The following is a 25,778-nucleotide window of genomic DNA, read 5'->3' on the forward strand; positions in this document are numbered from 1 at the left end:
GGCTACTCTTCTCACCTGTTCCGTTAGCTGGAGAATTCTCCCCATCACATCGTTGTAGAGGAATTATAGAATCCTCGACCCTCTAGATGCAAAGTTCTTTTCAGCAAAACAAAAGGTTGCTCACAAGCTTATCCATTTCTGGCACAGAACGACAGAACCTTCAAGATCGATAAGGCTAACCAGTGCCACTGTTAGTTGTGTCCTCAGAGCACTGTTACTTGTCCATGCATGTACAGAGAAGGGGATGACTCGACAAGTTTGGTTAAGGGTTGTCGCCTCTAGAAGAGATTTTGGATTTTGTTGTGAAGTTGCAGAGATGGAAGCGCTTCCGGTCGATCTTCTTCTCCTTCGATTTAAAGCCTGCATAAACAGAGCACAGAGCACACTGCACTTTTGAAGAAACTGTTGCTTCACAGTCTGAAATTGGTTGGATACAACAGCATTTCCAATTCACACCAAGACCTCAGAAAGAGAGAGGAAGCGTAGATGAAACCAAAATCGCCTCTCACTCTGATGAAACCAAATTCACGCCAACAGCATTTCCAATTCACGCCAAGACTCGCAAAAGAAGGGCTCATGGGCCTTACCAAAATCACCTCTTTCTGCTGAAACCAATGCAGTCAATAACAGGAACTCACAGTCCTTCATAGTTGAGGCATCACCTTGGACAGGGGCAGCACTTGACACCTGACAGGGCCCAATGAGCAATGTGCATGACTTGGGATGCTATAAGTAGCAATGCCACGTCATGTGTATACGCATCAAACCGCAGGGCTCCCAACGTTTTCTGCAAAAGGGGTTTGGGACGGTCTTATACTAGTATGGCATGGATGATACGCCTCTAGATCCTGTCCTATCTGCAAATAGCAGTTGCCAACTCTGCAAGTCTGTGGGAGACTGGGAATAGAAAAGTAGAAAACCCAGGGCCACGGGACTCTCCGACCGCCCATGGCTTCGTGGGCTGAAAAGAGCCCATGGTATCGCACAGGGGCACAGAATTTTTTTTATATAGAAGTAGACCGCTGCCGCTGGATTAAACGGCGGAAAAATTCAAACGGTGGTAATTTCTCATGATAGTATACTTTTAAAAAATCATAACTAATTCGTATGAATTTAGATAGAGGTAAACTTTATATAAAAATTGTAGATCTCGATGAGATCTATCGAGATCTACAACTTTGTAGTTCAAACTTTTTTGTATCATCTTGGTACTCAATTAATCAACACAAGTTTAAAACGGAGCAGCACACATTCAAAAAATCATAACTAATTCATATGAACTCGGATAAAGATAAGTTTTATATAAAAATTGTAGCTCTAGATGAGATTTACAACTTTGTAGTTTAAACTGTTTTCATTTGATTTCTTTTTTTCTCAAATAATCAACACAAGTTTCAGATCTAAAATTCATCGAGATTTACAAAGTTGATTATTTGAGTATCAAGATGACACCAAATGAAAAAAGTTTGATCTACAAAGTTGTAGATATCATCGAGATTTACAGTTCATACGAATTTCCATTTGAGTTCATACGAATTAGTTACGATTTTTTGAAAATGTGAAAGGAAGTTACTGCCGATTCAACTAGCTTACTTCCGCCATTTAATCCGACAGTAGGGATCTATTTCTACAAATTTTTAAATCCGCTATTTATTTCTGTAAAATTATGAAAGAAAAAAAAATAAAAAAAATCCAGGGGCACACATAGCAGAGTCTGTGGGCGCACACAATATAGAGGGAGAAAGAGAAACCGGCGCGCGCGGTTTGTTTGGTTGGGTGCGGCGACGAAGACGACGACGCCCGCGGTCTCCCACGGTCTTCGACGGCCCACGCCATCCGGTTCCTCTATTTACAGTTCCCACGCGCGAGATTTTCCCTTCACGGTCGCTCTCCCGCGTTTGCAAGCTTCCAACATCCAGACGATATGTGCGGGGGAGCGATCCTAGCCGAGCTCATCCCGGCGCGGGTGCACCGCCCGCTGACGGTCGCCACGCTCTGGCCGGCGGCGGCGGCCGATGGCAGGACCACTACCGCCGGCCGCAAGCGGAAGGCGTCCGACGTCGACGAGTCCGAGGCCGCAACCGACGACGAGTTCGAGGCCGAGTTCCGGCTTTTCGAGGAGGACGAGGAACCGTCTCCGGCCGCCTCGCCTGAAGCCGTCGGTGGCCGCAGGTCCAGGACTGCCCCTTCTCCTGCAGGTACGATCAATCAGACCACCGGCGGCCAACTTCGAGCTAGCACTTCGTCTGCAAGAAAGACGTGTTCACTGTTTTTCCTCGTGTTCCCGTGCGTGACGCATGCACGGCACGCGGTTTCAGTTTCAGGCGCCGCCGTTTCCACGAGTCCGGGTCCAAGCAGCCACAAGAAGTACAGGGGCGTCCGGTACCGGCGGTCGGGCAGGTGGGCGGCGGAGATCAGGGACCCGCGGCAGGGGCGGCGCGCGTGGCTCGGCACCTACTGCACCGCCGAGGAGGCCGCCCGGGCGTACGACCGCGAGGCCCGCCGGATCCGCGGGAAGAGCGCGCGCCTCAACTTCCCGATCCCGCACGAGGACCTGCCCAGGCGGCGAACGCCGGTGGCCATCGACCTGAACGTTGCGGCAGTTTCCGATGATCTCGACACCGTGGATGTTGACGGAGATGCGGGTGACATTCGCCATGAAGGTAATACGTCGTGACAGCATGCTTACACAGTTACACTTAATTAACACTAGTTCAGTACAGTACTGAGTGTTCACTGGTACAATGGCGTCGTTGCTGCATGTCTTCGCAGAGATGGGCGGTGAGGCGGTGAGGCGCACGATAGCGTGGATCAAGGAACTGATAACGCAGGGTCCTCAGGACGAGAGGATCGTGCCTGAACTGAAGATGAACGGAGCGTTGCGGTATGCGGCGTTGATCGCCGAATGCAGCCGTCAGATGGAGGAGATCGCCGCCCTGCGGAGGGACCTCGAGACCCACGAGAGGCAGCTTGTCCGGCTGGTTTCGAATGTGCTTCGTTGATCACTCCAATAACGTGGAGCTGAAATTAGCACTGATGTTTGCAGAGTCAGGAAGCTTTAGTATGTATGCTGATCGCTGGATTATATATGTATGTTTATGGCGTGAAGTGTGAACAATGTATTTGTGATAGAAGAGCACTAGAACAGTAATGAGTGAGAAGATCTTGCCATAACGATGATGACAAGGTCGAACATTTTCAAGCTTTTTTTTCGAATCACATTGTACAGACGTAGATACTTATATACACGTACGGACACTCGCTCCTACGCGAATGACCGAGCCGGCAAATTTATGAGTACCTTCGAAAGATCGAGCCGGCAAATCCTTAAGATGACGTCATCATTAGCCGGCACATCCTTAAGATGACGTCACCATTGAAAGAATAGCACATCGAGGCGGCAAATCCTTAAGATGACGTCACCATTGAAAGAACAACACCCTTAAGATGATGTCACTATTGAAAGAACAACACGCGCGATTCATGTGCAGTACCGCTTCTAAGATTTTTTTCGTTCCAGATTACAAACAGTAATACATAAACTACATTATTCACATGGCCGCGAGTGGGTCGCTTGTCAGGCAAAAAAATGGTGCGAATCAATTGAGATGGCACTACTATGTACACTGCGTTAAGTTACACTTCTAACACGCTTCTTTGTTGTACACTTCTAACACGCTTCTTTGTTGTACACTGCGTTAAGTTACTATTTAGCACGCTTCTTCAAAGAACACCGGAAATATACAAGTTTCTTTTTCACAGTGCAAAATTTAATACTCGTTGGATATCTATTGTGAAACACTTAAGGTGCCAAATGTTATTTTTTTATTATTTTAGAAAATGAGCAATAGGCAGTTCAATTTGTGTAAGAATAGGAAAAGATTATCTCGTTCCTTGCCTAAAACTGCAAATTCTTAATACTTATAGTGAACATAGATTAAAAATTGTATTTGGCCATTGAGAGCTAGTGTGAGCTCAAAAGAGCCTTGTAATGAAATGAAAACCTTTTATATCCTGTTGTGTAATGCATATGGACTGGATGGTTGCCCTGGAAAAGTGATCGGGCATCAGGCATCAGCCAAATACAATTTTTCTATAATTTTAACAAAATTCCTATAGATTTCATCACTTTTACATCTAAGAGGAGTTTGTACGGAATTTTCACTCTCCAATTGGACACCAATGCAGTTTCCCCTGTCATATTTTGCAGCGCAGGCCCCCATATGCGGGACACGGACATTCGAGGGGCCCAAATAACAGATTCAGCAGCCCCCGAGCCCCAGCCCTTGGAAACCCTTCCATCGCCTCTCCTCCGCGCCGCCACTTCCCCTCTCCAGCGAGCTCCCCACGGTTTCGCGCGAGATCTAGCTAGGGTTCGGGTTCTCGACACCGGCGGCGATGGCGACCGAGCAAGCGGCGGAGAACTACACGGTGGAGGACCTCGTGGCCCTTAACCCCTACAACCCCGACATCCTCAACGACCTCGAGAAGTTTGTCAACGAGCAGGTAAACCCTAGCCACCGGGATGCTCTTGCTTCTGCTTGTTTTTTCCCCGTGAGGGTTAGCCTCTGCTTTTGGTAGTGCTAATGAATAGAGCGTTCTCACGTTTACGTTTAAACGGCGGCGAATTCGTGGGCTAGTCGGGTTCTAGATTAAACTGCTCAGCTTTGACACAATGGAATGGTGCCATCATTTTGTTTCAATGACTATAGAATTAGCAATATCTCCACCTTCACGGGTGGCTTGTAGTGTATATGTTTGCTGCGTAGTGGTGAATTTACTGGGTGTACTGAGCATGTTTGTTTATGATCTATATGGTCAGCAGGAGTTTCTAGAAATATATTCACTTTGTAGGAGTAAGTAGCATGAAAAGGGGTTCTGAAAAGGGGACTGTTCTGATTATCTCAGAGGTTAGGAATGCCACTGCTATTTAAGATGTTAACTGTTGTGTCTTTTGCATCAATGTGTGATCATCACCCATCAGGAGCGTTAACGATGAAGAGCCATTTTCAGTTTCTATGCTCCGCATCAATTGTCATGCTGTTATTTTTGTGTATGGTACCCATAGTACGATTGCTTCCATCTATTCATTTGCTGAAAAAACTTTAGGTTCTGACTTCATTAGTTGCTTAATTACTCAGTCTTTTTTTTCTGTCTTCATTAGGTCTCGTCTCAAACATACAACTTGGATGCAAACCTGAGCCTCCTTCGCCTGTACCAGGTAATAATGATCCTCCAGCGATTCCAATTTTACCAATATTGTGGCTCCATTTACATGTTTTCTTAATACTGGCTTCCTTATGCAGTTTGAGCCAGAAAGGATGAGCATACAGATTGTAGCCCGCATATTGATTAAGGTCATAACATCTAATGCTTGCATTGATTTTGTTTATCAGTAGCATGTCAGGTTCACTTTCTGACTATGGGTTTTGTCCATGATGTTCTGTTGACAGGCTCTCATGGCAATGCCAGCCCCTGACTTCAGTCTGTGCTTATTCTTAATCCCTGAACATGTGGTATGAAAAATTGCATCCTATCCTTTTAGTGAATATTATCAGATATGCTGTGTAGGCCTGGGATTCGCAATATTTATTGATGTCTCATTCTTGATGAACGTGCATAGTGTCCTATCTTTATACGCTTGCTAAAGAGGCCCTGCAACTATGTTTGAAGTATATATTGTGAAATGTGATTAGTGAGAATTTGAAATTTTTCCCCAAAACAGATTGATCTTATGTATCAGATGTCACAAAGGCTGTCCTGTTGTCTTCTGTTTTTTGTGGCTACATTGTTGTGTGAGCTCACTTGAAATGTTTTGTTAGTATCTTGAGCTCACCTGTCTACGCCTTTGTTTCAGCAAATGGAGGAACAGTTCAAGACATTGATAGTTCTTTCTCACTACCTGGAGGTAAATACTTTGGTCTAACTTACAAACATATAATTAAATATTAAAAACCATGTGGCATCTATAGCTAAATCTAATACTCTGCTTAAAGACTGCTAGATTCCGTCAGTTTTGGGATGAAGCAGCAAAAAACCGCCACATATTGGAAGTTGTTCCAGGTAAATATATTTCTTGAACCATTTAGGCAAGAACTCAAGATATGCACTGCCTGGTGGCTGTCGCATATTCGAAGTCAACTTGTTGCATCAATCTGGGTTTTAATACCTAGAGGAATTGTTAGTCATGTTATTTTTTTTTTGTGTTCACATGGGGTTCCCAGTAGAAGTTCAAAATGATGGCAATCTTGTTCTTTTCATTTTCCTATCAATCAGGCTTGGGTGCTGGTGTTATCCATCGTTGGTGTTCATTTAACATTCAATCATTCAATTCATCACACGCATGTTCATGCCCAAGTAAATTGTTTTCTGTACCTGTCCTCTCCTGACGCTAGGTGCATGGTTCCTTTTGTTTTCCTACTCTGTCTCACTTTTATGTGCATGTATCACCAGAGATTGGAGAGTTTTTTTTTTGGTATGCGGGCAGTAGGATAGCACTGTGGGCCTGAATGGGCTGCTTTTTGGGCCCTTGGTCCTGGGCTGTAACACTCACCTTCACCTTATGGTAACCATTTATGTGGGTTCTTTGCATGGGAAGAATGCCTGAGGGCTAGAATTTCTGTTGAGTGGATTTACACAAAGATGTTCAGTTGGATGATATTTTAGGCCGGCTGATATGCACTTTTACCTGTATATCTTAAATTGTTCTCACGTTACATGTTATGTGCAGGTTTTGAGCAGGCAATCCAATCCTATGCGATTCATGTGCTTTCCTTGACATACCAGAAAGTTCCGAGGCCTGTTCTTGCAGAGGTAAAACATTTACTCTGTTTAATAAATGTTTCAAGTTCTTCATTAAGTGCCACAATACTTTTTTCAACACTGGTAATTATAAGAAGCATATTAGACTGGTTGGAATATGTTTGATGTCAATTGTAGCATGATCATGAATTCATGGTCATCCAGGTTGTGCTTTGTTTACATGGGGTATTGGATAATTTCTTGATATTAGCACGCCACTTTTCTTTACAGGCTATCAACATTGAAGGTCTTGCTTTGGACAAGTTTCTGGAGTACCATGCCGCAAACGCAGGTTGGGTGATTGAGAAGGGTGGACAGTCTCAAGTGATTGTTCTTCCGCGCAATGAGTTCAATCACCCCGAGCTCAAGAAGAACACAGCTGATACTGTTCCATTTGAGCATGTGACACGCATATTCCCCGTCCTTAGCTGATTCAGGCGTACTGAGAGATTTATATATAACTCAGAGCGAGTGAAGTTTCTCTAAGCAATTGTATCTCCTGTTTTGTGGTGTATCGCATTTTGAGAAATCTTGATATACCTGTTTTTGGCTGAATTAGTACTTGCAACTGATGGTGCCTACCCTACTACATTACTCTAATGAAATGCTCAGTTATGTCAAAATGGCTTATGATTCCTTTCTCCCTGTCACGTTGCTCAGATCGGCCTGCCCTAATGCAACCAGACTGGTCCTTCAATTCGGCATATTTCAAAAACATACCACTGTCATCGGTTGAAGTAGTGAGATATTATTTTCGTTCGCCCAAGGAATGAAATCTATCAGCACCCAGGCGCCAACGACTTCCATGCTGGTGGCGGTGATGCCATACCATACCATATCATCGGTTGAACTATCTGATAATGGTGCATCCATGATGGGGGATTGACATATGTTGGAAGCATCAGTCTGAAGTCTGAACTCTGAAACATACCGTAGAGATGAAGTATTTTGTTTCAAAAAATTTCTCAGATTACCTTTTGACAAGATTCCAAGGTATTCTAAAGGCTTGCAAAGTAATACTGCTACAGTTAAACCAGAGTATAGAAAAATAGAAGTACAATGAAGAGACGAACTAGAACCATGCGACTTCACATTCACAAGATGTAACACAGTTGATTCAGTCATCATCATTATAAAAGAAATGCCTGTGATTTACCACTACAAAAATTGGGTATGTACGATGCATTTTATACGAATCTCTTTGGGGAGGGAAACGATGAAGCTCTCAGTGCTTGCTATCCACGGCCTTGGAAGCTTTCTGCTCCCGTGTTTCGATCTGCTTCATCAACTTCTCTCTCCTGCGCAGTAGCGCTTGGAATTCCTCAGGGCTGAAAGGAGGTGGCAGGTCGCATGGGCCAGCATCACTGGCGGACCTCACCATGGAATCCTCCATGAACTTCTTCTCACGGCCTATAGCTTGGCAAGCCAAAGACTCGGAACAGACCTCAACAGCTTCAGGTGGTTTCGTTGGTTTGAACCTTAGGAGCTTGGCATACTCAGTTAAGAGGTGAAACATGTAGTCGTAGACATAGTCCATACTGAGCTCTTTTTGGATGAAGTTGCTCGCTTGCTTTCCTATTCTCTGTGCCTAAAGTTGAAGTGGAGATACATGGAAATATTTATTATCAAAAGTTGCAAAACCTTTACAAAAGTACATAACAAAATATTCTCTATAGAAGAAAAAGCATGTTCTTTACTTCAATATGATCATTACTAGTGAAAATCAAGTAGAATCGGAATATAAAGTAGGAAAGCTTTTGCCAGCAAATTTTGAACTTGTAATATTTTTAATAGAAACAAATTGAGCCGCGCATAATACCTGCATTTCTCCTTTGTGTTAACATGTTATAACCAAAAGTTATATGCTTTTAACCGAAGCATATATCAAAGCAAGCGCAGCAAAAAATAGAAAAAAAATGTTGAAATAACTCCATGGTGGTTTGATTAATATTGGTGACACTAAAAATATCTCCTGAGTTCAGACGACACGATGCATCTTACAAGTAATGTGTTTCAAATTTCAATTCATACAAATAAGCAAGAGTATGTTATGGTATAGTGTAGTAAAACTTCATCATTACTGAAAAGTAAAAGTCATATAGAAGAAAATACCTTTTGTTTGTGAGAATTGCCCCAATCAACAGCATACTTGATTGAGTTACACTTATTGTCATCCTGAACTGGCCAATAATGTTGCATCGGCATCAACACCCTTGAATAGAAATCATAGTATTTTGGTGTAACCACTAGTGTCATTGAATCACAAGCTAGAATATACTTCTCGCTGACTGACCATGCTGATCCTTCAATATAAATCTTGTACCTGTCACCCAAAGAAAGAAGGTTACCATTACTGACAGAACAACATCAATCTTAACATGTCTGCAAGGATAAAAAAACAAACCTATGGGTGCATTGACTAGCCAAGTCTGATTGTTTGTATCCTGCCTTGATCTCCTTGAGCCAATCCTAAATGATAATCAAAATGAACTATGTAATCAATGATGAATCACCATTACCAGTACTGTTTCATTGAAAAAGTTGTTATCCACCACCTATGAAGGGTTAAATATTTTATGAATGTAACTGAACAATATGATGGAAGTTATGTGAAGAGAATGGGCCATGACAACTTCAAAGAAACTTCAATGCAACATAAAGAGAAGCAAAGTACCTGTTTATAAATCCGTGCATTCCATTCATGCTCACTGGAAACATTACACTTAACAAGTTCCTGTCTTATAGCTGCAACATCTGGATTCCCTTTCCAGTAAGCATATGGTTCTCTATCCATCCATTTCACCCTCCTGTTGCCACTGTTCAATTCCTTCTGCAGAGCATCCCATGGCTTTATGTTGATCTCAGGCCTGTCAACAGTCATCACAGACAGTTAATTAAGTGGTTGTACTTTTGTCTGAACATCAATACACAAAGAACAGACTATCAGCAATGATTTCACTTTGCTAGCCTCTAAAAACTCAAACATCAGAAATGCAACTGATTTTTTGCAGTTGGTTCTCATCGACTTCACAATTATCAACAAGGATTGCAGTGAATACTGATATAGCCATGCCAATGCACGAAAGAAACATAATTAATTAATTTGTGGTGGAGAAAAGGAAGCTAGGAATAGTTGCTTACCAACCCCAGAAAGACCAGTCCGGGAAGACGACGTCGAGCGTCTCATTGTCGCCGCAGTACCTGAAGAGCGGCGGCAATACGGTGGCGTTCTCCCCCTCGTACTGGTCAGCGTGCACGACAGGCCAGTCGACGCAGTCGAACATGAGGTCGAGATCAGGGACACGACCGGGGTAGAGCCGGAGCAGCTGCAGGATGCCCCAGATAGTGAAGAGGTCGCGCGTCTGGAATGCCGGCGCGATGCGCTCGATGTAGGCGCGGCCCCGGATCACGACGAGGCGGAAGTTGGCGGTGGCGCGTGCGCGGTCGACCATGGCGTGGGTGATGCCCCCCGCAGCGCGCCATGGGTGGAGGTCCTCGTGGATGAAGCGGAAGTAGGCGGGGCAGGTCGAGGAGGCGTTGCCGGTGGCGGGGAGCGGCGGCGGGTCGGGGATGGCGGCGCAGGTGGATGCGGAGGAGGCGTTGGGGGAGAGTGCGAGGCCGAGTGTCTGGGAGATGTTGCTTGGTATGTCCGGGTCGCGGGGAAGCGGCGGCGCCGAGCAGGAGAGGGAGTAGGTCGGCCGCGGCGGCGGCGGCGCGGCGGGGCTGGCTGGGATAGCGGTGGTCTGCGTCGCGGTCAGGATCGCCTGAAGGGACAGGAAGACGATGATCAAGCCTCTGAACGAGTGTTTACGCGGTGATGGTTGCTTCAGAAGTTTCAGTCAGCCCATTTTTTAAATTAAAAAGAAGAAAGAAATTTGATCGAATTGTCTGTGTGCTTTTGTTCTATGCTACCAGCTTCTCTGACTCGAAATGGGAAAAGCCCTGAGTTGATCAGCATCACATTCACATCCAATCTAACTCCAGACGATTATGCTGAAAAGAAATGAAAAATCCCTATATTTTTATATATTTCTTTGTTTGAATTATGGAAAATCCCAATATGTTATTCTAGGTGATTGCAAAGAATTGTGAAAAAAAACATGGATGGGGCTTACCTACCGGCTTTGAGCGCCACTGATCCATATTTGTGATTGGCAGATGAGTCTGCACATATGTTAAATTAATTGTTAATTAGAGCTCAGGAAGGAATCGGCGAACAAAATCCTCAAACAGCGATAGATGAAATGCACCAACGAATAGATTCTTCACTGTCGAGCACTCACAGTTGTGGTGATCCAGCGGGCGGACACAAGGATGCCGACCACGACGACGAAGAAGAAGAGGAAGATAGCTGTCGTCACCGGCGACGATGGCGAGCCCGAGCTCTTGCTCCACCGCCGCCCGTCCGGGATCACAGCTGCGGCGGGCGCCGTAGCCATAGATCACCTAGCGGTTGTCAGACTCCGATCTTGGGTTTGCCTATGGAAGAGAAGAAAGTTGGCATCATTGGGCATCACATCGAGCAGGAGCTGCCAGAGAACATCGCGTTCGCGCCGATCGGTCAGGAGGGCGCGTCCACGTGTGCCAAGTTCCTAGGACAAGAAGCGGTCAGACTGAGTGCAGCGGTTGAGTATTTTGACTGTGCTAAAGCATGCACATGCATACTCTAGTTTCGAGCATGCGCCCGTGTAAGGCAAGGAAGCAGGGAGGCAACTGCATGTGTAAGGCTAGAACATAAATTTTCACGGCAGGTATTAGCTTCACTCTTGCCACCCAAAACCTTGTGATATTCTTGACATGATGTAACTTGAATTATCATGCCCTGTTGCGAGCGTTGTGCTTCCCCGCTGCATTTTTCTTTGATGCTGTTTCATGCGTACTAACCAGTGGGAATGTAAATCGTTTCGATGATCTCCAGCTGATAAAGAAATTTGGACCATGTCTTTGACAACTATGCTTTCCTGGTATCTTTCACCTTCTTTGATTTTCAGAGATGATCAGCTTTCCCTTCACATCTTCCAGTGACATTTTCAGAATGTTGACTGTCCCAATTGTTCAGCATTGATTAAATCATTCGTCTTACAGAACATTTCAAACAAAAAGAGGAGCCGGAACGAAATTATGTTTGATGAACAAAAGATACACTTTGTATGCATGTATTATTCAGAGCTAAGTGGTTTACCACTGCAGAAAGAGGAGGACCGACATTGTGTGTGCAATGCTTCGCAGCATGGTGGAGACCAGCCATACATTTGCCAACTATGGATGGAAGTTTAGTGACGATTAAGCTAATGGCGGGATATTTTATTATTTACCTTTTGTTTTTTAAAATAATTACCCGACTATTTGTAGTTGTAATAAATACAGGCCGCATGCATCTGTTGATATAGAGGTTTTATTAGGGGAAAAAACCATGTCGATGATGCGGTTGAAATTCATATGAAAAAAGAGAAAAAATTGAAATAGTAGTAAGATGGGCCGACTAATGGACAGGCCCATGTTTTGCCCGGCCCAACGCGCATCTCCGCGTCGCTGCAGAACTTTCCTAGGGTTTTGAGGCGCCTCAGATAAGAGACCCCCTCTCCTCCCCATTCTCCCCCTTCGCGCCGCCACTCCCAGACTCCTAGCCCGAGCCTCTCCTCCTCCCCTCCGGGACACCACCAAACACTTGCATCCCCAATCCACCATGGCGGCGGCGGGAGGCGGAGGCGCGCCGCGGGCGCTGTCCCAGAAGGAGACGGACATCCAGATGATGCTCGCCGCCGACGTCCACCTGGGCACCAAGAATTGCGACTTCCAGATGGAGCGCTACGTCTTCAAGCGCCGCACCGACGGTACGTGCCTGCCCGGGAGCATCCTTCCCTTGTCTTCCCCGCATGTAAATCCATGTGGACAGATAGACAACCTCTGTCGCTCCTGTGTTCCTGCCATGGAATCTCCTGCGTAGTTAGCCTGTGAACTTGTGTCATCATGCTTGTATCGTAAGCTTAGATTTTTTTAGCTGGAATCAGAGTTATATGTTCTTAGTGACTCAACTTTCGGAAGCCTAGTACTATGGCGGCATGAGGCTTGCAATGGAAATCTAGTATTAATTGTGATCTGCGTTGCTGTGTGCTACCTAAGTTAACTGGCAAGTGGTGCTTAGTTGTGATATGGCTTTCTGTCGCTGTTTTATCAGGGATCTACATCATCAATCTTGGCAAGACATGGGAGAAGCTCCAGCTTGCGGCTAGGGTAATCGTTGCCATCGAGAACCCTCAGGACATCATTGTCCAGTCCGCCCGCCCCTACGGCCAGCGCGCTGTCCTCAAGTTCGCGCAGTACACTGGTGCCCACGCCATTGCTGGGAGGCACACCCCTGGTACCTTCACCAATCAGCTCCAGACATCCTTCAGTGAGCCCCGCCTGCTCATCCTTACCGACCCAAGGACTGACCACCAGGTGAAGAGAATTTCCATTTCAATGTTCTGAGATATGCGTTGGCTGGAACCTGCAGTAACCTGTGATTGTGAACTAATTGTTATCCATAACTGTTTGCAGCCAATCAAGGAGTCTGCTCTGGGGAACATCCCTACCATTGCCTTCTGCGATACTGACTCTCCCATGCGGTATGTCGATATTGGCATCCCAGCCAACAACAAGGGAAGGAACAGCATTGGATGCCTGTTCTGGCTCTTGGCCAGGATGGTTCTGCAGATGAGGGGCACCATCCTCCCTGGGCACAAGTGGGAAGTCATGGTACGCCAGCCTAGGATGCTGTACAAAATGATATTGGAGATGCAATTAGTGCAGATTTTTTTTGTACCCTTTGCATTCTTATGTGATAATGTTATTTGCAGGTGGACCTATTCTTCTACAGAGACCCTGAAGAAGCAAAGGAGGAGGAGGAAGCTGCTGCTGCCCCTGAATTCGCTGCTATCACTGATTACCAAGCACCTGAACAGTGGGGTGGCGACCAGTGGACCTCTGATGTGGCTCAGCCTGTTGCTGTTGGTGGCACTGGTGCTGAGTGGGGTGCTGCTGCAGGTATGTACTGATAAAATTTTATCATCTTTGGTATGGAACTCATGCAGAAATCTAGCTGTGTTGAAATGGAAACTATATAACCCACACCTTGCTCTATGCCCTGAGTTGCTCTTATAAGTTTGTTGTGGTAACACGAAGTGATCACATTTTTCTTTGCAGCTCCGGTTCCTACTGGCGATGGCTGGGATCCAGCTGGTGCTCCCCCTCCACCTGTGGAAGGTGCGGTACCTCCGGCTGTTGCTCCTACTGGATGGGACCCAGCAGCCCAACCCCCCGCTCAAGGCTGGGAGTAGGCATAGGCCCTCGCTTCGTGATGTGTCTTCCGCGGCTTAAAATCAGTGTTTTCTGAAGTATGAATGTCCAAAATCAGACGCATCTTCTATAGCTATGCATTGAACACTTCTGTTTTAGGGCGTTCTAGCTGAACTTCTTGTGCCCCTGTTCTGTTTTCAACATTTCTGTGCCATGATGGAGAGAGCTTGGGAGATTATGTGGTATAAGTAGCTTTTGTTTCTGTTGCTTATATTGCATGGATCTGTGCGATGTGATGGTTCTATATAATATATTCAGTCTGTTATGAAAATCTGGATGCCATGGATTTTGTGCGGTATGATTCTCCCAGTTACTTTGAAATTTGATACAATTGGACTGAATGTCTTGTTGTCATGCGTGGCCTCGTAATCTGAATGATGCGTCTGTGCCTTGAATTGCATGTTTCGAAAAATTGGCGTTCCCACGATCTATAGTGTCACTAATTCCACGAACCACTTCGTTCCGTCGTTCAGGATTAATAGCTACGCTTCTTACCAGGTCTCGGATGTTGGTGCGCATACCTACATCAGATGTTCAATTTGCAAGTGATTCAGTTTTGAGTAGGTACTCATTCACATTCACAGGGAAACGGTGCTACAAGGCACTACTCTCTTGCTATTGCAGCATCTGGCATCAATTACGTTCTGCAGCTAAATGGGCTCCAACAAGCTGCAAACGGGAGTGTCTACTGGGCATCCGAGTGTTTCTCGGGTACCTAGCACTCAAATTTTTTTTTCAGCCATGCGATTTGCATCCAACGGCACTGGAGTCATCTTCTTCCTCTCATGTCCGCTCGTTATTCCTTTCTATGAGTGTGCGACGTTTCGCTCCAATAATCTACGGAGGATTTGGGAGCGTGGGCGGCACCGGGTCGGGGAATAGGCCGTGGGTCGCGGGGATCGATGGTGATGGGGCTAGCGGAGGTCGCCGGCGGCACCTCGGGTTCATCGGCTGCTCCGGCGTTGGCCTGGAAGATTTTCGAATTGTCCCGTGGTTTGGATCGTGATTATTAAAGGATCCTTTTGTAAATTTTGACTTAAATAAATTTCATAAGAACCTCTTGTTCAAAATTGGGGGTCCTTTCATAAATTCGACTCAAATAAATTTCAAAAAACCCTTGGTTTGGATAGCGATTATTAATCGCGATCCAAATTGGCGATCCTTTTGTAAATTATTGACGATATCTCCAATAATCTGCTCTGCTCCGGCAGCTTGACGCGCGATTCACCGCGCGCATCCGAGCCGAGCGAGAACCTGCGGTTGAGCTCTGGCGGTCGGTCCCGGCGGCGGCGTCTCCTCCCGGAACTGGACGCAGCGTGCCGGTCCTGGTATAGCCCGTCCTGGTGAGCTTCTCCCTGGACCAGATCTCCACGGCCCCGTTCCTGGATCCTAGATAGATGAGGTCCGCGCTGGCCACCAGCGACCGCGCCTCCATCGACGACGGCATCGACCCGACCAGCTTGTAGTTTGCGACAGTTACACACCTGCGTGCCGCCGCAGCCGTCAGAAACCTGAAGATTGAGTTGATGCAAGTGTTCACTGTTCAGTTCGTTTCAGTAGCTTTACCTTAACGACGTGCCGTCCATGGAAGGAGTGCTTCCGGCCGGTGCAGAGCAATCCTCTTGCTGCCGGACTGGATTACACCCAGCGTGCCACTCGCCAGATCGATTTCCTGTCATCGTCGATCACATTCAGTCAATGCCATCCATCATCCGTGCCTCTAGTAGCTTCCACTTGAAATGGATGCGCTGCTTCTGAAGATTTCAGCAGCTAGCAGATAACTGAATGCTGCTGTCGCTGCAGCCGCAGAAAAGCTTGCCGTGCCGCGCACCAGCGCCATGGACCTCACGTACTTGTTGGGTATCAGCTACAGTACATAATTACAGGTTCTAGGGTAATACAGAAAAAAAAAAACAAGCATAGAAGTCACTAATTTCCCTAGCCTTTAGCTCTCTGTAGCATGTTGCAAGGCATGATCTATTTAGATCAGACTCGACGATCGACCTCATGCCAGAAGCGGCATTAGACTCAAGAATCACCCGTTCCATTCCCAGGGAAGCAGCATGCTCCATTCCTTTCAAACAGGCAAGAGCTTCAGCATGCTGAGTAATCAGCAGCCATTATACCTGACCAGAATGGTCTCCAATAACAAAACCCAACCTACTTTGCCAGTTTCCATTTAGCTTTATTCATCAGGTGCGAAAACAACAGAAGGTATTGACGGCGAAAGAAAATTACCTTGGAATAAAAAATAATTACCGTCATCTACATGTGTCCGTGATTGAGCCGCTGCCCATGAATTTCTGCTAAATAGAACATGAGGCGGCGTCTGCCTGCATCTGTTTTGTCCTTGCGAGGCGGGTCACGGATTCGCCGTTCGCGCGCCCCGTCTCGGTTGAATTTCAACTTAAAAAGTTGATAGATGCACAAGCACAGTCGGGTTTCAAATGTATGTCCACAAAATCTGCAGCGTGTCTAAAAGAAGAAATCTTACAATGGGAGAACCTGCAACGCACGGACACTGGCAGTGACAAGCACCGTACGTGCGAAAAGCGATGTGCGTGCACGACGCCGCAGCTCATGAGCTCTCTGACGCGTAACAACGCGCCATAGCATCAGATGGATGCGTACCAGAACAATACAAACGGAAACAGACAAACAGAGGCCTCCGAAATTGAACTGATATAAGCAGCAAATATTTCTATTTCTGTAACATACTATTTACAACAACAGTGCTCTTTTTTCACCTTTTTTCTTCTTTTTTTTAAAAAATACTTTTTTATATTTTTTTCATAATTTCTATGGAGAAAGGGAAAATGTAAGCTAAGCTAAAAGAATCAGATATACTTTGGCCTATTTATTGTCTAAGCTATGGTCAAATTCTTCACCACAGCAAATTGAATCCTGTACCCAACCCAGCCGCCGCCATCTCCTCTGATTACTTCCAGTGATCACAACCACGATGGTGCGAGGCTTCTCCCATGGCCGCCATCTCTTCAGTCTCATCTCTTATGCAGGCAGATGCGCCTAGCCATCAGCCATTTGATCTGCTCTAGCCGTCAGCCATTTCCTGCTGCTCAAAATTCCTACAGAGTTGTCACCGAGACAAAAAGTTCGCCACCTAGTAGCAAAGCATGCCTCCATTAGCAACCCAGTGCGCGAAGCGGTCAGAATAGTCCCTAGTGTCTGAGAGCTGGCTGCTCGAACGAGACAGATCCGTGTCATCCCTTCCCTGCAAAATTGAAAAAAGTTCATGCCATGAAATTCGGATATAAGGGAAAGCAGTGCAACAGTAAGCCCAGTTGCTTATAATTCTCATTGCCACGTTCAGATAGATAGCTTAAGGAAAGGTTTAATAACAAGGCTAACCTCATCGAGGTGTCCTTGTTCGCTATAAGACGTAGATGATTCTACACTGATCTCATCCATAGGCGAATTGATCAGCGACGACCTGCAAATCACGATTTGAAAAATTGGAACACCCTAACAATGCAAAGAGAGTGGTAGGATATGAAAACTAGTGGCAGCAAATGTTACCTCTCAAAAACTTCCTCATCACAGGAATTCCCCGAAGATGACAACAAATCAAGATCAAGAAAATTTGAGGAATGCAACTCAGGGTAACCTAATCTTTTCAGATAACTCTGCCGCTCTTCTGACATGGAGTGCCTTGCAGGCACTGTGCCATAGTTCATACTGAATATATAGAAAACACGGTTAATATTAAATTCATGGAACGAACAAGTTTTCCAGTAGCCTCCAATTTCGTGTAAGGATAGACGCACCTGGAGCATGGGTTAGGTTCACATATGGAGATATCTGGTGCAGAATCAGAAGGCTCTCTAATATCATCCAGCTGTTGCATAGGAAGCAACGCAGTGTTGTTTTCTCCACTATTGCAGTTAGATACAGGTAGGCTGTTCTCCAACAAAATATTACCATCTGATAGCGACCTCTTTATGAATGATCTGATGTAGCGAGATGAGGATTACTAAATTAGAAGAGTCTGAAGAATCAATACAAGAATAGTACAATTGACAGAACTACCGGCCAGTCTAGACTGCTGAAATATCTAGTTTTTGTTGTCCTAAGTTCTTGTTGCCCCAAATTTTGCAATTTCAAACAATGCCCATTGCTCTCCTATTATTCTATTAATACATCAGTTGTATAGTCATTTGTAAGCTTTGTTGCTCTAAGCCTATGAATTTGCACTTTGAAATAAGGTGTATATCGACAACCCTGCTACATTTTCATGAGACAATCTGCTATTTTCACAGCTAGAGAAAAGAATTTGCAGTAAGTGGTAAACCATCATATTAAAATGTCAAACGTATAAATAAAAAGCTGAGTATAAATATAGCCATTTGAAAAAGTATTGGAAGCTTATAATCTGCACCTTGCAATCTCTTCTTTTAAAGTTCCTTGCCTCCCAATGTTGTAATGCTGATCGGAGTCCAACTTCCATAATGCAGGTTTCCCTTGTTGAGGTTGGAAATGACCTAAGAACCTGCATGTTTTAGGATAGATAAACCAGTTTGTGGTAAGCGCAAATATAACACATAAATGTCAGTGCTTTCCATTGGTTCCATCATTTCTAAATAATATTGTTTTGCAATACATTGAGAAGCTTACACGTTTATAGCATCCTGCTTGTCATGATCAGTGTAGGCGTTATTGTAGTAGCGTTGAAGGGTTCGAAGGAACTCCTGAGATTGGGTTGCTGCCTTCCATTGGCCTCTTTGCTCACAGAAGATCTGTGGCACATATGAGTAACATGGAAATTTAGACTGATGTACTACCTCTGGACCTTAATAGATGACGTTCAGACCAATATTTTTTTACTTGCTGCTACCTCATTCCTCTGGCCAGGAACGTCAAATATTCCTGACCGGAGGGAGTAAGTCAAGCAAGCAATTTGGAACAGTTGGGAATCTTTTTACAACAAGTTGACTATTATCTCGGATACAGCAGAATCACTTTGGAAGAAAGTATTCACGTCATTCAGAGCATTTTACGCATCTTTCAAAGTGTTCAGATGCCATAGATTTAAGGTGTTTACAGTTAGAAAAGAAATAAGCACAGCATTATGAGTTGTACTCTTCGGTAGTGAAATATTTCCGGAGTAAGCTAATATAATATGAGATACCTTGTTGTGAGCTGCAGAACCACCATATTGAATAGCTAATGTATCACCCATTCGTTCATAGAAATCCATCAGATCGTCAGCCAGAGGAGCATGCAATTCAATTTTAGGTGCTTCAGTAAGCCCCAGCGCATGAAGTTGACGCCTTAAAGCAGCTAAACCGTATGCAAATTGTGCAACATTTGTGCGGTCCAAGCAGTCTATACAATTTGTCCTGAGGACACCCTTCTGTAACAAAATAGGTACCAACTTAGCTACGCATTCGCTTTGCACGCTGCTACTTTTGTCATCATGTGGTTTGGTAACAGTTCTTTCGCCACTGTAATAAATGGATAAAAGGTATTAGGACTTACAAATAGACAAAAGACATGTGATTTCTAATATATTAATTCGACATAAAGACTTGGAAAAATATGTTGTAAAAATCAAATTTTGGTGAAGGTGTATATTCTTTAAGAAATTTAGGGAACTGTAACATCCTATGATTTGTCAGCTACATGTTATGGTTTCCTAAGAAAAAGTTCTCTTAGTAAACTTTAGACCAGAAGCTACCTTGTGGCATCCTCAGATTTGGCTGATGTACTTATTTTGCAGTGGAGGAATTCAGTTAGATCCAACACATCCGATGCCACCTTGTTTAACAGTGCAAGCACATTGGTACCTTTCCTGGAAGCAGCATTTAGTACTTCGCATTAAGGTACTTACAAGATAATCCACTAACATATCAAGGGAGATCTTACAAAAGATTCGCTTGGAATACAATAAATTACCTTCGAGAAAGCTTACTCAAATCCATGTGTAAAAATTTTAGACGCTTGTCCTCTGTTAGCCCCTTATTAATGTAATGGATAGCCTTAGCAAATTCTGCACGGAGCAAAGATTCACGAGGCTTCTTCTCGCGGGTCTGATAAAAGACAATTAATGGATCCAAAGGGAATATTCAGATTTATAACAAAGAGCAAAAGGCTGTCAAGTTGGCGAATAAACTCTTAGATGTAGAAGTGAGTGACAATATAAGCTGAAGACAAGACACATCATTCATGTCAAAGTATGAACAACATTGATGTTGCACTTGCCTTTATTAAGTTCAAGATGATTATTGGATTCCCATATCTAAGTGCAAGGTTCTCAAAATGAAGACGAGTCGCCTTGTAGTCCACATCGGCTTTTACTGCAACAGCAAGGCAGTTGGAATATCAGGTGAGACAGTCCAAGATACAAACTCATAACGAATTTAGTGGAAGAACTTACAAATAATATCTGGTCTAATATTAAGTCTTGAAGTTTCCTGAAACCAGACAAGAGGTATTGATCCTCTATGTTGTACAACAGAAGCCATGTGACTTGGGATTCCATCAGATGTGTCTTCAAAAACAATCTGTTCAGTCTCAACATCATTGGCGACCCTGCCCTTTTCATTCACACCCCGTTTCAAGAATCTAAAATTCAAAATGAACAAAGAAGTATGCAGAAAGTGGTTAACAAACTACTGTTGAGATGAAAGGAATGTGGAATTGGCTACTTATAAATGTAATTTTTATCTAAATTAAACTATAAATCTAAAGGCTTAGAAGTTGTAACAAAAACCTCGTTCCAGCAAAATGGCGCGAGCGCCTAGCTATAAGTGTCAACCAAAAATCCTTCCCGGATACTGAGAGCTTCGACTGCCAAACCAAAACAAGTGTATTAGCATGTCTTCCTACAGCACATGGTTTGTAATGCCAATTTTACGATATGCTTTTGTGGTCCTTGAACTAGGATCAAGAGACAGTGCCCAACACTTACTTGCTAAGGAATGTTAAAACAGAAAAAATATAGCAATGAATTTCATAACTAAGCATTAGGGGAAAACAATTAAACTGTCCAGACTATATGATGTTACTCTGTATCAGCAACATACAAAAGATAAATTAGAAGAACTGAACAAAAACAATAACAGTCTGCTGAGACTTACGAGCAAATGTTCGACTCAGGAAAGCCTCAAGCAGCTCAAACTGAAAAATGTCAGCAGGTTATACAAAGCCATGCCTTTGCAAACCCTTTATTCAAGCTTTCACTATATATCAGGTCATGAGACGTGGAGTGAAACGCCTAAGTTAGTTGGGTGGCATTGAGTTAGCAGCAGCCCTACTTGTGGTCTTCGATGATGAATAGACAGTACTGGTGATTCGGATAAGCTCATTAATCAGAATTTTAAAGGAGGGATCAATTAACACACTAACAAAAGAACTTTAAACTTAGTTGTCCCAAAAAGAACATACCTGTTTAAAAAATCCATGGACTAAGGCAACAGTCCAACTGGTATTCTTGAGATGATTCCGAATTGCTCGTGTCAGAAATTCATTCCATACAAACATTGTTTCATAAACAACCTGTCCAGTATTCTTCTCAGTTATGTTCTTCTGAAGGCTGCGCATGATGTTGTAAGAGTAGCTGAAGAAGAAATCCTTTGAAAGATCAACCGAGCAAAGTAGGCGCTTATATCTACAGAAAATGAGAGACGAGAACATAAATCACTTCAGAAAATTTGAAACTTGTAGTGTATATCTGAAAATGAATATTACAAGTAGAATGCTACTGGAGCAAGAAAATTTGAAACTTTTCTATATACCTCCAACCACATGAACACCTTACACAAGGCTCAGAACTGCAAGAATTCCCATTATGTATACTGGCTATATGAGTTGGATGGATATTGTTTCTCAACAGGAAAATTTATACACATAAGAGAGATGTGAACAAATATTACTCTATCGCTGTACAATCAAACAACATCATGCAGATTTCCCCATGCTCTACTGGAACATAAATAAGGGATCCCCATAAATAATGAAGAGAGCTTAGTATGTCATCATGCAATTTAATGCAAAACAGTACAACAAGGGGGAAAGATGCATCGACACCAAAATTGTGTCTCAACACAACATAGCAACCAAACGAGCTCAAAATTCAAATACGTGGAAAAAAGGGTAAACAATGAGATAAATTAATAAGAAAGCTAGAAAATGTACGCTAGAATGCAAGCTGGCATTTTTGTTAAGAACCAATAATGGAATTACAACAGGCAGTACACAATATTTACATGTTGAAAAAATAAAAGACCTGTTCTCATCCCTAGAATAAGCCACGTTGGGCCAGACTATAACACTTGGAATTGTGATCATTTCACTCTTGCCAATGGAATAGATTTCATGGCCGCATATTGTGCCAACTTTCCTTCTCCTGGTTATTACAACCATGTAATAAGGACCAAGAAACTTTACAAAACCTGAATAAGCAAAGAATTAAATGTTATAATTTGAAGAGACAAGCTAGAGAGTTGCAACTGATATGTTCAGGGAGTGCCAGTTTATGTTGCATTACCAACTATTCCATAGCATTTTGTGACAAATTTCAGTCCACCAGTCAACCTATTCCCCTCATGAATCCGCCAAAGCAGTTCTTGGCATTCACTCTCCGTGTAAATAGTTGGATCCTCCTCGACACCCAGCTCAGTACACTCCATCCGATCAATCTTTAAGACCCTCCAGTGAGCCCTGCTCTTGTCTCTTCCAATAAGGTAAAATTTCTACACCAAAAAGGCGCACACATATTAACAACAACAGTTGGACATTAGATAAAATGCTTGTGAGTTTCAACATCAAAACTATCTCCAGTAAATCAATGGAACAGTATGCTAAGGACAAATATTGAACAACACCTATTGCCTAATGTACCAGTATCTAAATCTTCATCTCTAAATCGAGCTAGTTATCCTTGAAACTTGAGAAAAGAAACTTGAGCATACACAATCAGTAGCTGAAAGCTTATATTATAAGCAGAAGGCTGTTACGCATCAGGAGCCACTGTACACAATAGTAAAATTGAAACATCATTCCAGCAAACGATTTAACTTGCCTGAAACAACTGTATAGAAATAACAAAAAAAAAAGGAACAGCCTTTTTGTTTTCATCCCCTTGCCTCTATGCAAAAGAAACAAAAGGATATTCGTCTACTTTTTGCAGCCTTTTACCCTTTCCAGTAACCTATTTGAACCGAACCTATCATAAAGTACACCCATCACGCGGTTCAAGCATTAAATCGCACAAGAACTTAATCAACCATTTTACCCAAAAAAAACACAAACCCATTGTAACAAAGTCAAGCACAGCGTGTTTACTAATATATAGAGATCTCAAGTTCGGAGAACCTGCAATTGAAACCAAATCAAGCGAGTACTGAGGAAACAGGATTTGCAGGAGATCCGTACCGATCTGGTTTCGTAGAGCCGAAACTTTTGCAGGAATTTACCACCCGTCATAGCCTCCATCGGATCAGATCGACAAACAAACACCAGGTCCTGACCGAGAAATTGTAAAAAACCAAAGACTCCCTGTAGTTGTTCAGCTCCTCGTCGGCTGCTTCAAGTAGAGCATCCTTGTCGCTTACAAACACAAATGCTCCAGGAGAGAGAACCCAATCAAATCTCACACCTTTCGGATCAAGAACGCCAACAAACGAATCGAAATCGATCCAATTCAACCCCCCACAACGAGAGATTCCCCCACCGTTGGATCTGCGCAGAGCGCAAGACCCGGAAACCAAACAAATCGATGCAAAACCGAACACAAAGAAGAGGAGATTTCCTTTCCCTGGGCTCGGCAGCGAGAGATTTGTTGTGGAATGGAACGGAGGATTCCACGCAGACAACGCCCGCGGGAGAGCTGTGTCAGCAATAGGCGAGGCTAAATACTCGGAGTAAAGAATGGACTTTTCTGGAGGGGCAGGGAGGGAGGAGGGGGGCAGCGCAGAGCCACATGAAGCTGGCTGGATGGCGACGACGGCGTCGTCCACAAAAACACCACGCAACGGCGAGCGAAGTGGCCGGGCAACCGGGGCAAAACCGTCTAATCATTGAAGGAACAGTATCTTTCTTGGTATCTTTTGGTGCTGGCTCGGCCCTGCTGCGGGTAGGGGTGGATAGCGAGCTGGCTCGGCTCGGTGTAGCTGAGCTAGCTCGGCTCGGCTCGTTATGAAACGAGCAGAGAAGCCAGCTCGCGAGCCAGGCAGCAGCAAGCGTGGTCGAGCAGAGCCCCCTCGAGGCAGCACGGGACGAGGCAAGGGCGTACCGAAGGTGTCGCGGAGGAGACCGTCGCCGCCGCTCGTGGAGCAGCAGCTCATCCGTAATAACACTTCTGATTGGGATCTCATATCCTAATAATATGAACACCTAAGAATTCAATTAATAAGAACTTAATTACACTTACTTATGGGATTAGTAGATACTCTTAAGGCTGCTGGCGACCCGTGCCTACTCGAGGGAGCAGGCGTGGTGAGGATGATCTCCAGACGAGAAATACCATCACTGGGGATAGTGGTCGGCGGAGGCCTTCAAGTGCGTCGATGTGCTGCTAGGATTAGGAGACCTCCTCACATAATCACGTTTGGACTCAAGGGTCCTTCTTATAGCACGTCTGCCCTTGGACCTGACCTTTATATCAGTTTGTTGCCCTTGATCAGGACAACAGGGTGGTAGTTAGGTAGTTAGCCTCCTAAGCCACGATCAATTTCAATATTCTCTCTCTTGATCGTAAGGCTTATCATCATAAGTTCTACTCATAGTAAAAAACATACGAGGTAACGTGTCATAATAGTTAACAAAACATCATTGCAACTTCATTGCCCACAATATGTTAATCTACTTCTATTGGATAGTCGCTTATTCATATAATGGGAGATGACCTTCTTACTTATGGTCCTTCTGTGCAAATTGTTTTCAATTTCATCATGCGCATTTAGTAATAAGAAAATAAACATGTGTCTAGAATCAAGGATTTAAGATCTTAATTATCAGTTGTCACAATTCATAAAGTCGGCATAAATTGAGACAAGTCTTTAGTTAGGAAAATATGACCCGAGTGATGTTCAACCCTTAACACTTATACGTTGAGCATCGACTTATATCATTAGAGCATGAGCTTAAACATTATACTATATTTAACATATGATTCTGGATCTTTCTTTCATAATGTCATGCGTTAGACGGTACCACTAGACATGTTACTCAAAACTAAATTGCACTTCTTATGGCAAAGTTAAGTTGCACTTCTTATAGTAATTCCGGGATCAATTTCTTAAGCTAAAGAAATTATCTAGTAAATTAAATTGGTCTCATGCTGAAATTAAATTGGTCTCATGCTGAAATTAATTTTTGATTTGGATTGAAACATGTCACGACTGAGAATGGAGATATCAATTATTTCTTAGTGAGCTTGGTTGGAACCTTCCACAATATACTCCTCCAGACTCAAGCAAGAGTGAAGACTCACGTGGAATTTCTAATATCAACACTCCTTGCAAAATTAGCACCTGAATAACCAACAACCTTATGGCTATAAGATTCTTAATTCATGAGCATGCAATCCCTTAGTGTTTTGTGCATAATGCACAGCTTTCTCACAAAGCTTTCTTAGAAATTTTCTAGGGGTCCAATCCTAGATTAATTTCTGTCAAAAG

General features: G+C 43.9%; 5 protein-coding genes across 5 annotated transcripts; 3 read left to right on the forward strand and 2 right to left on the reverse strand.

The window, feature by feature from the left end:
* Window positions 1-1,802: 1,802 nt before the first annotated feature.
* LOC101774734 (ethylene-responsive transcription factor RAP2-12) lies at window positions 1,803-3,216 on the forward strand. Its single transcript, XM_004985415.2, has 3 exons — window positions 1,803-2,198; window positions 2,319-2,663; window positions 2,773-3,216. The coding sequence occupies exons 1-3, from the start codon at window positions 1,925-1,927 to the stop codon at window positions 3,000-3,002; spliced, it is 849 nt and encodes a 282-aa protein (XP_004985472.1). The 5' UTR covers window positions 1,803-1,924; the 3' UTR covers window positions 3,003-3,216.
* Window positions 3,217-4,239: 1,023 nt separating this feature from the next.
* Window positions 4,240-7,424, forward strand: LOC101775139 (eukaryotic translation initiation factor 3 subunit K). Its single transcript, XM_004985416.3, has 8 exons — window positions 4,240-4,506; window positions 5,165-5,221; window positions 5,307-5,357; window positions 5,454-5,516; window positions 5,858-5,908; window positions 5,997-6,063; window positions 6,731-6,813; window positions 7,033-7,424. Exons 1-8 carry the CDS (start codon window positions 4,399-4,401, stop codon window positions 7,231-7,233), a joined length of 681 nt encoding a protein of 226 aa, XP_004985473.1. The 5' UTR covers window positions 4,240-4,398; the 3' UTR covers window positions 7,234-7,424.
* A 371-nt stretch (window positions 7,425-7,795) lies between these two features.
* LOC101775539 (O-glucosyltransferase rumi homolog) lies at window positions 7,796-10,596 on the reverse strand. The gene is made up of 5 exons (XM_022829618.1): window positions 9,943-10,596; window positions 9,476-9,668; window positions 9,206-9,270; window positions 8,914-9,124; window positions 7,796-8,389 (listed from the first exon to the last, which is right to left on the reverse strand). Exons 1-5 carry the CDS (start codon window positions 10,251-10,253, stop codon window positions 8,027-8,029), a joined length of 1,143 nt encoding a protein of 380 aa, XP_022685353.1. The 5' UTR covers window positions 10,254-10,596; the 3' UTR covers window positions 7,796-8,026.
* Window positions 10,597-12,377: 1,781 nt separating this feature from the next.
* Window positions 12,378-14,433, forward strand: LOC101775951 (40S ribosomal protein Sa-2). The gene is made up of 5 exons (XM_004985418.2): window positions 12,378-12,635; window positions 12,980-13,242; window positions 13,342-13,539; window positions 13,641-13,827; window positions 13,987-14,433. The coding sequence occupies exons 1-5, from the start codon at window positions 12,488-12,490 to the stop codon at window positions 14,118-14,120; spliced, it is 930 nt and encodes a 309-aa protein (XP_004985475.1). The 5' UTR covers window positions 12,378-12,487; the 3' UTR covers window positions 14,121-14,433.
* Window positions 14,434-16,801: 2,368 nt separating this feature from the next.
* Window positions 16,802-24,071, reverse strand: LOC101776355 (phosphoinositide phosphatase SAC2). The gene is made up of 16 exons (XM_004985419.4): window positions 23,533-24,071; window positions 22,646-22,850; window positions 22,385-22,550; window positions 21,544-21,766; window positions 20,870-20,946; window positions 20,534-20,721; window positions 20,359-20,453; window positions 20,053-20,186; window positions 19,835-19,948; window positions 19,286-19,601; window positions 18,772-18,893; window positions 18,536-18,646; window positions 17,925-18,107; window positions 17,677-17,835; window positions 17,509-17,590; window positions 16,802-17,371 (listed from the first exon to the last, which is right to left on the reverse strand). The coding sequence occupies exons 1-16, from the start codon at window positions 23,590-23,592 to the stop codon at window positions 17,261-17,263; spliced, it is 2,346 nt and encodes a 781-aa protein (XP_004985476.1). The 5' UTR covers window positions 23,593-24,071; the 3' UTR covers window positions 16,802-17,260.
* Window positions 24,072-25,778: the final 1,707 nt, after the last annotated feature.

The sequence above is a fragment of the Setaria italica genome, chromosome IX (assembly GCF_000263155.2).
Source record: "Setaria italica strain Yugu1 chromosome IX, Setaria_italica_v2.0, whole genome shotgun sequence".
Lineage (NCBI taxonomy): Eukaryota > Viridiplantae > Streptophyta > Magnoliopsida > Poales > Poaceae > Setaria > Setaria italica.

Coding starts and splice junctions, on each gene's coding strand:
- LOC101774734 (XM_004985415.2), top strand. CDS start 1,925: ATGTGCGGGGGAGCGATCCTAGCCGAGCTCATCCCGGCGCGGGTGCAC. Junction 2,199..2,318: donor GACTGCCCCTTCTCCTGCAG/GTACGATCAATC, acceptor ACGCGGTTTCAG/TTTCAGGCGCCGCCGTTTCC. Junction 2,664..2,772: donor GGGTGACATTCGCCATGAAG/GTAATACGTCGT, acceptor ATGTCTTCGCAG/AGATGGGCGGTGAGGCGGTG.
- LOC101775139 (XM_004985416.3), top strand. CDS start 4,399: ATGGCGACCGAGCAAGCGGCGGAGAACTACACGGTGGAGGACCTCGTG. Junction 5,222..5,306: donor GCCTCCTTCGCCTGTACCAG/GTAATAATGATC, acceptor TTCCTTATGCAG/TTTGAGCCAGAAAGGATGAG. Junction 5,358..5,453: donor TAGCCCGCATATTGATTAAG/GTCATAACATCT, acceptor TTCTGTTGACAG/GCTCTCATGGCAATGCCAGC.
- LOC101775539 (XM_022829618.1), bottom strand. CDS start 10,253: ATGGTCGACCGCGCACGCGCCACCGCCAACTTCCGCCTCGTCGTGATC. Junction 9,669..9,942: donor GACTGGTCTTTCTGGGGTTG/GTAAGCAACTAT, acceptor GACTGTTGACAG/GCCTGAGATCAACATAAAGC. Junction 8,390..8,913: donor GCAATTCTCACAAACAAAAG/GTATTTTCTTCT, acceptor CTTCAACTTTAG/GCACAGAGAATAGGAAAGCA.
- LOC101775951 (XM_004985418.2), top strand. CDS start 12,488: ATGGCGGCGGCGGGAGGCGGAGGCGCGCCGCGGGCGCTGTCCCAGAAG. Junction 12,636..12,979: donor CTTCAAGCGCCGCACCGACG/GTACGTGCCTGC, acceptor CTGTTTTATCAG/GGATCTACATCATCAATCTT. Junction 13,243..13,341: donor ACCCAAGGACTGACCACCAG/GTGAAGAGAATT, acceptor AACTGTTTGCAG/CCAATCAAGGAGTCTGCTCT.
- LOC101776355 (XM_004985419.4), bottom strand. CDS start 23,592: ATGGAGGCTATGACGGGTGGTAAATTCCTGCAAAAGTTTCGGCTCTAC. Junction 19,949..20,052: donor TTGAGTAAGCTTTCTCGAAG/GTAATTTATTGT, acceptor TGCTGCTTCCAG/GAAAGGTACCAATGTGCTTG. Junction 18,894..19,285: donor GTTCTGCAGCTCACAACAAG/GTATCTCATATT, acceptor TATGTGCCACAG/ATCTTCTGTGAGCAAAGAGG.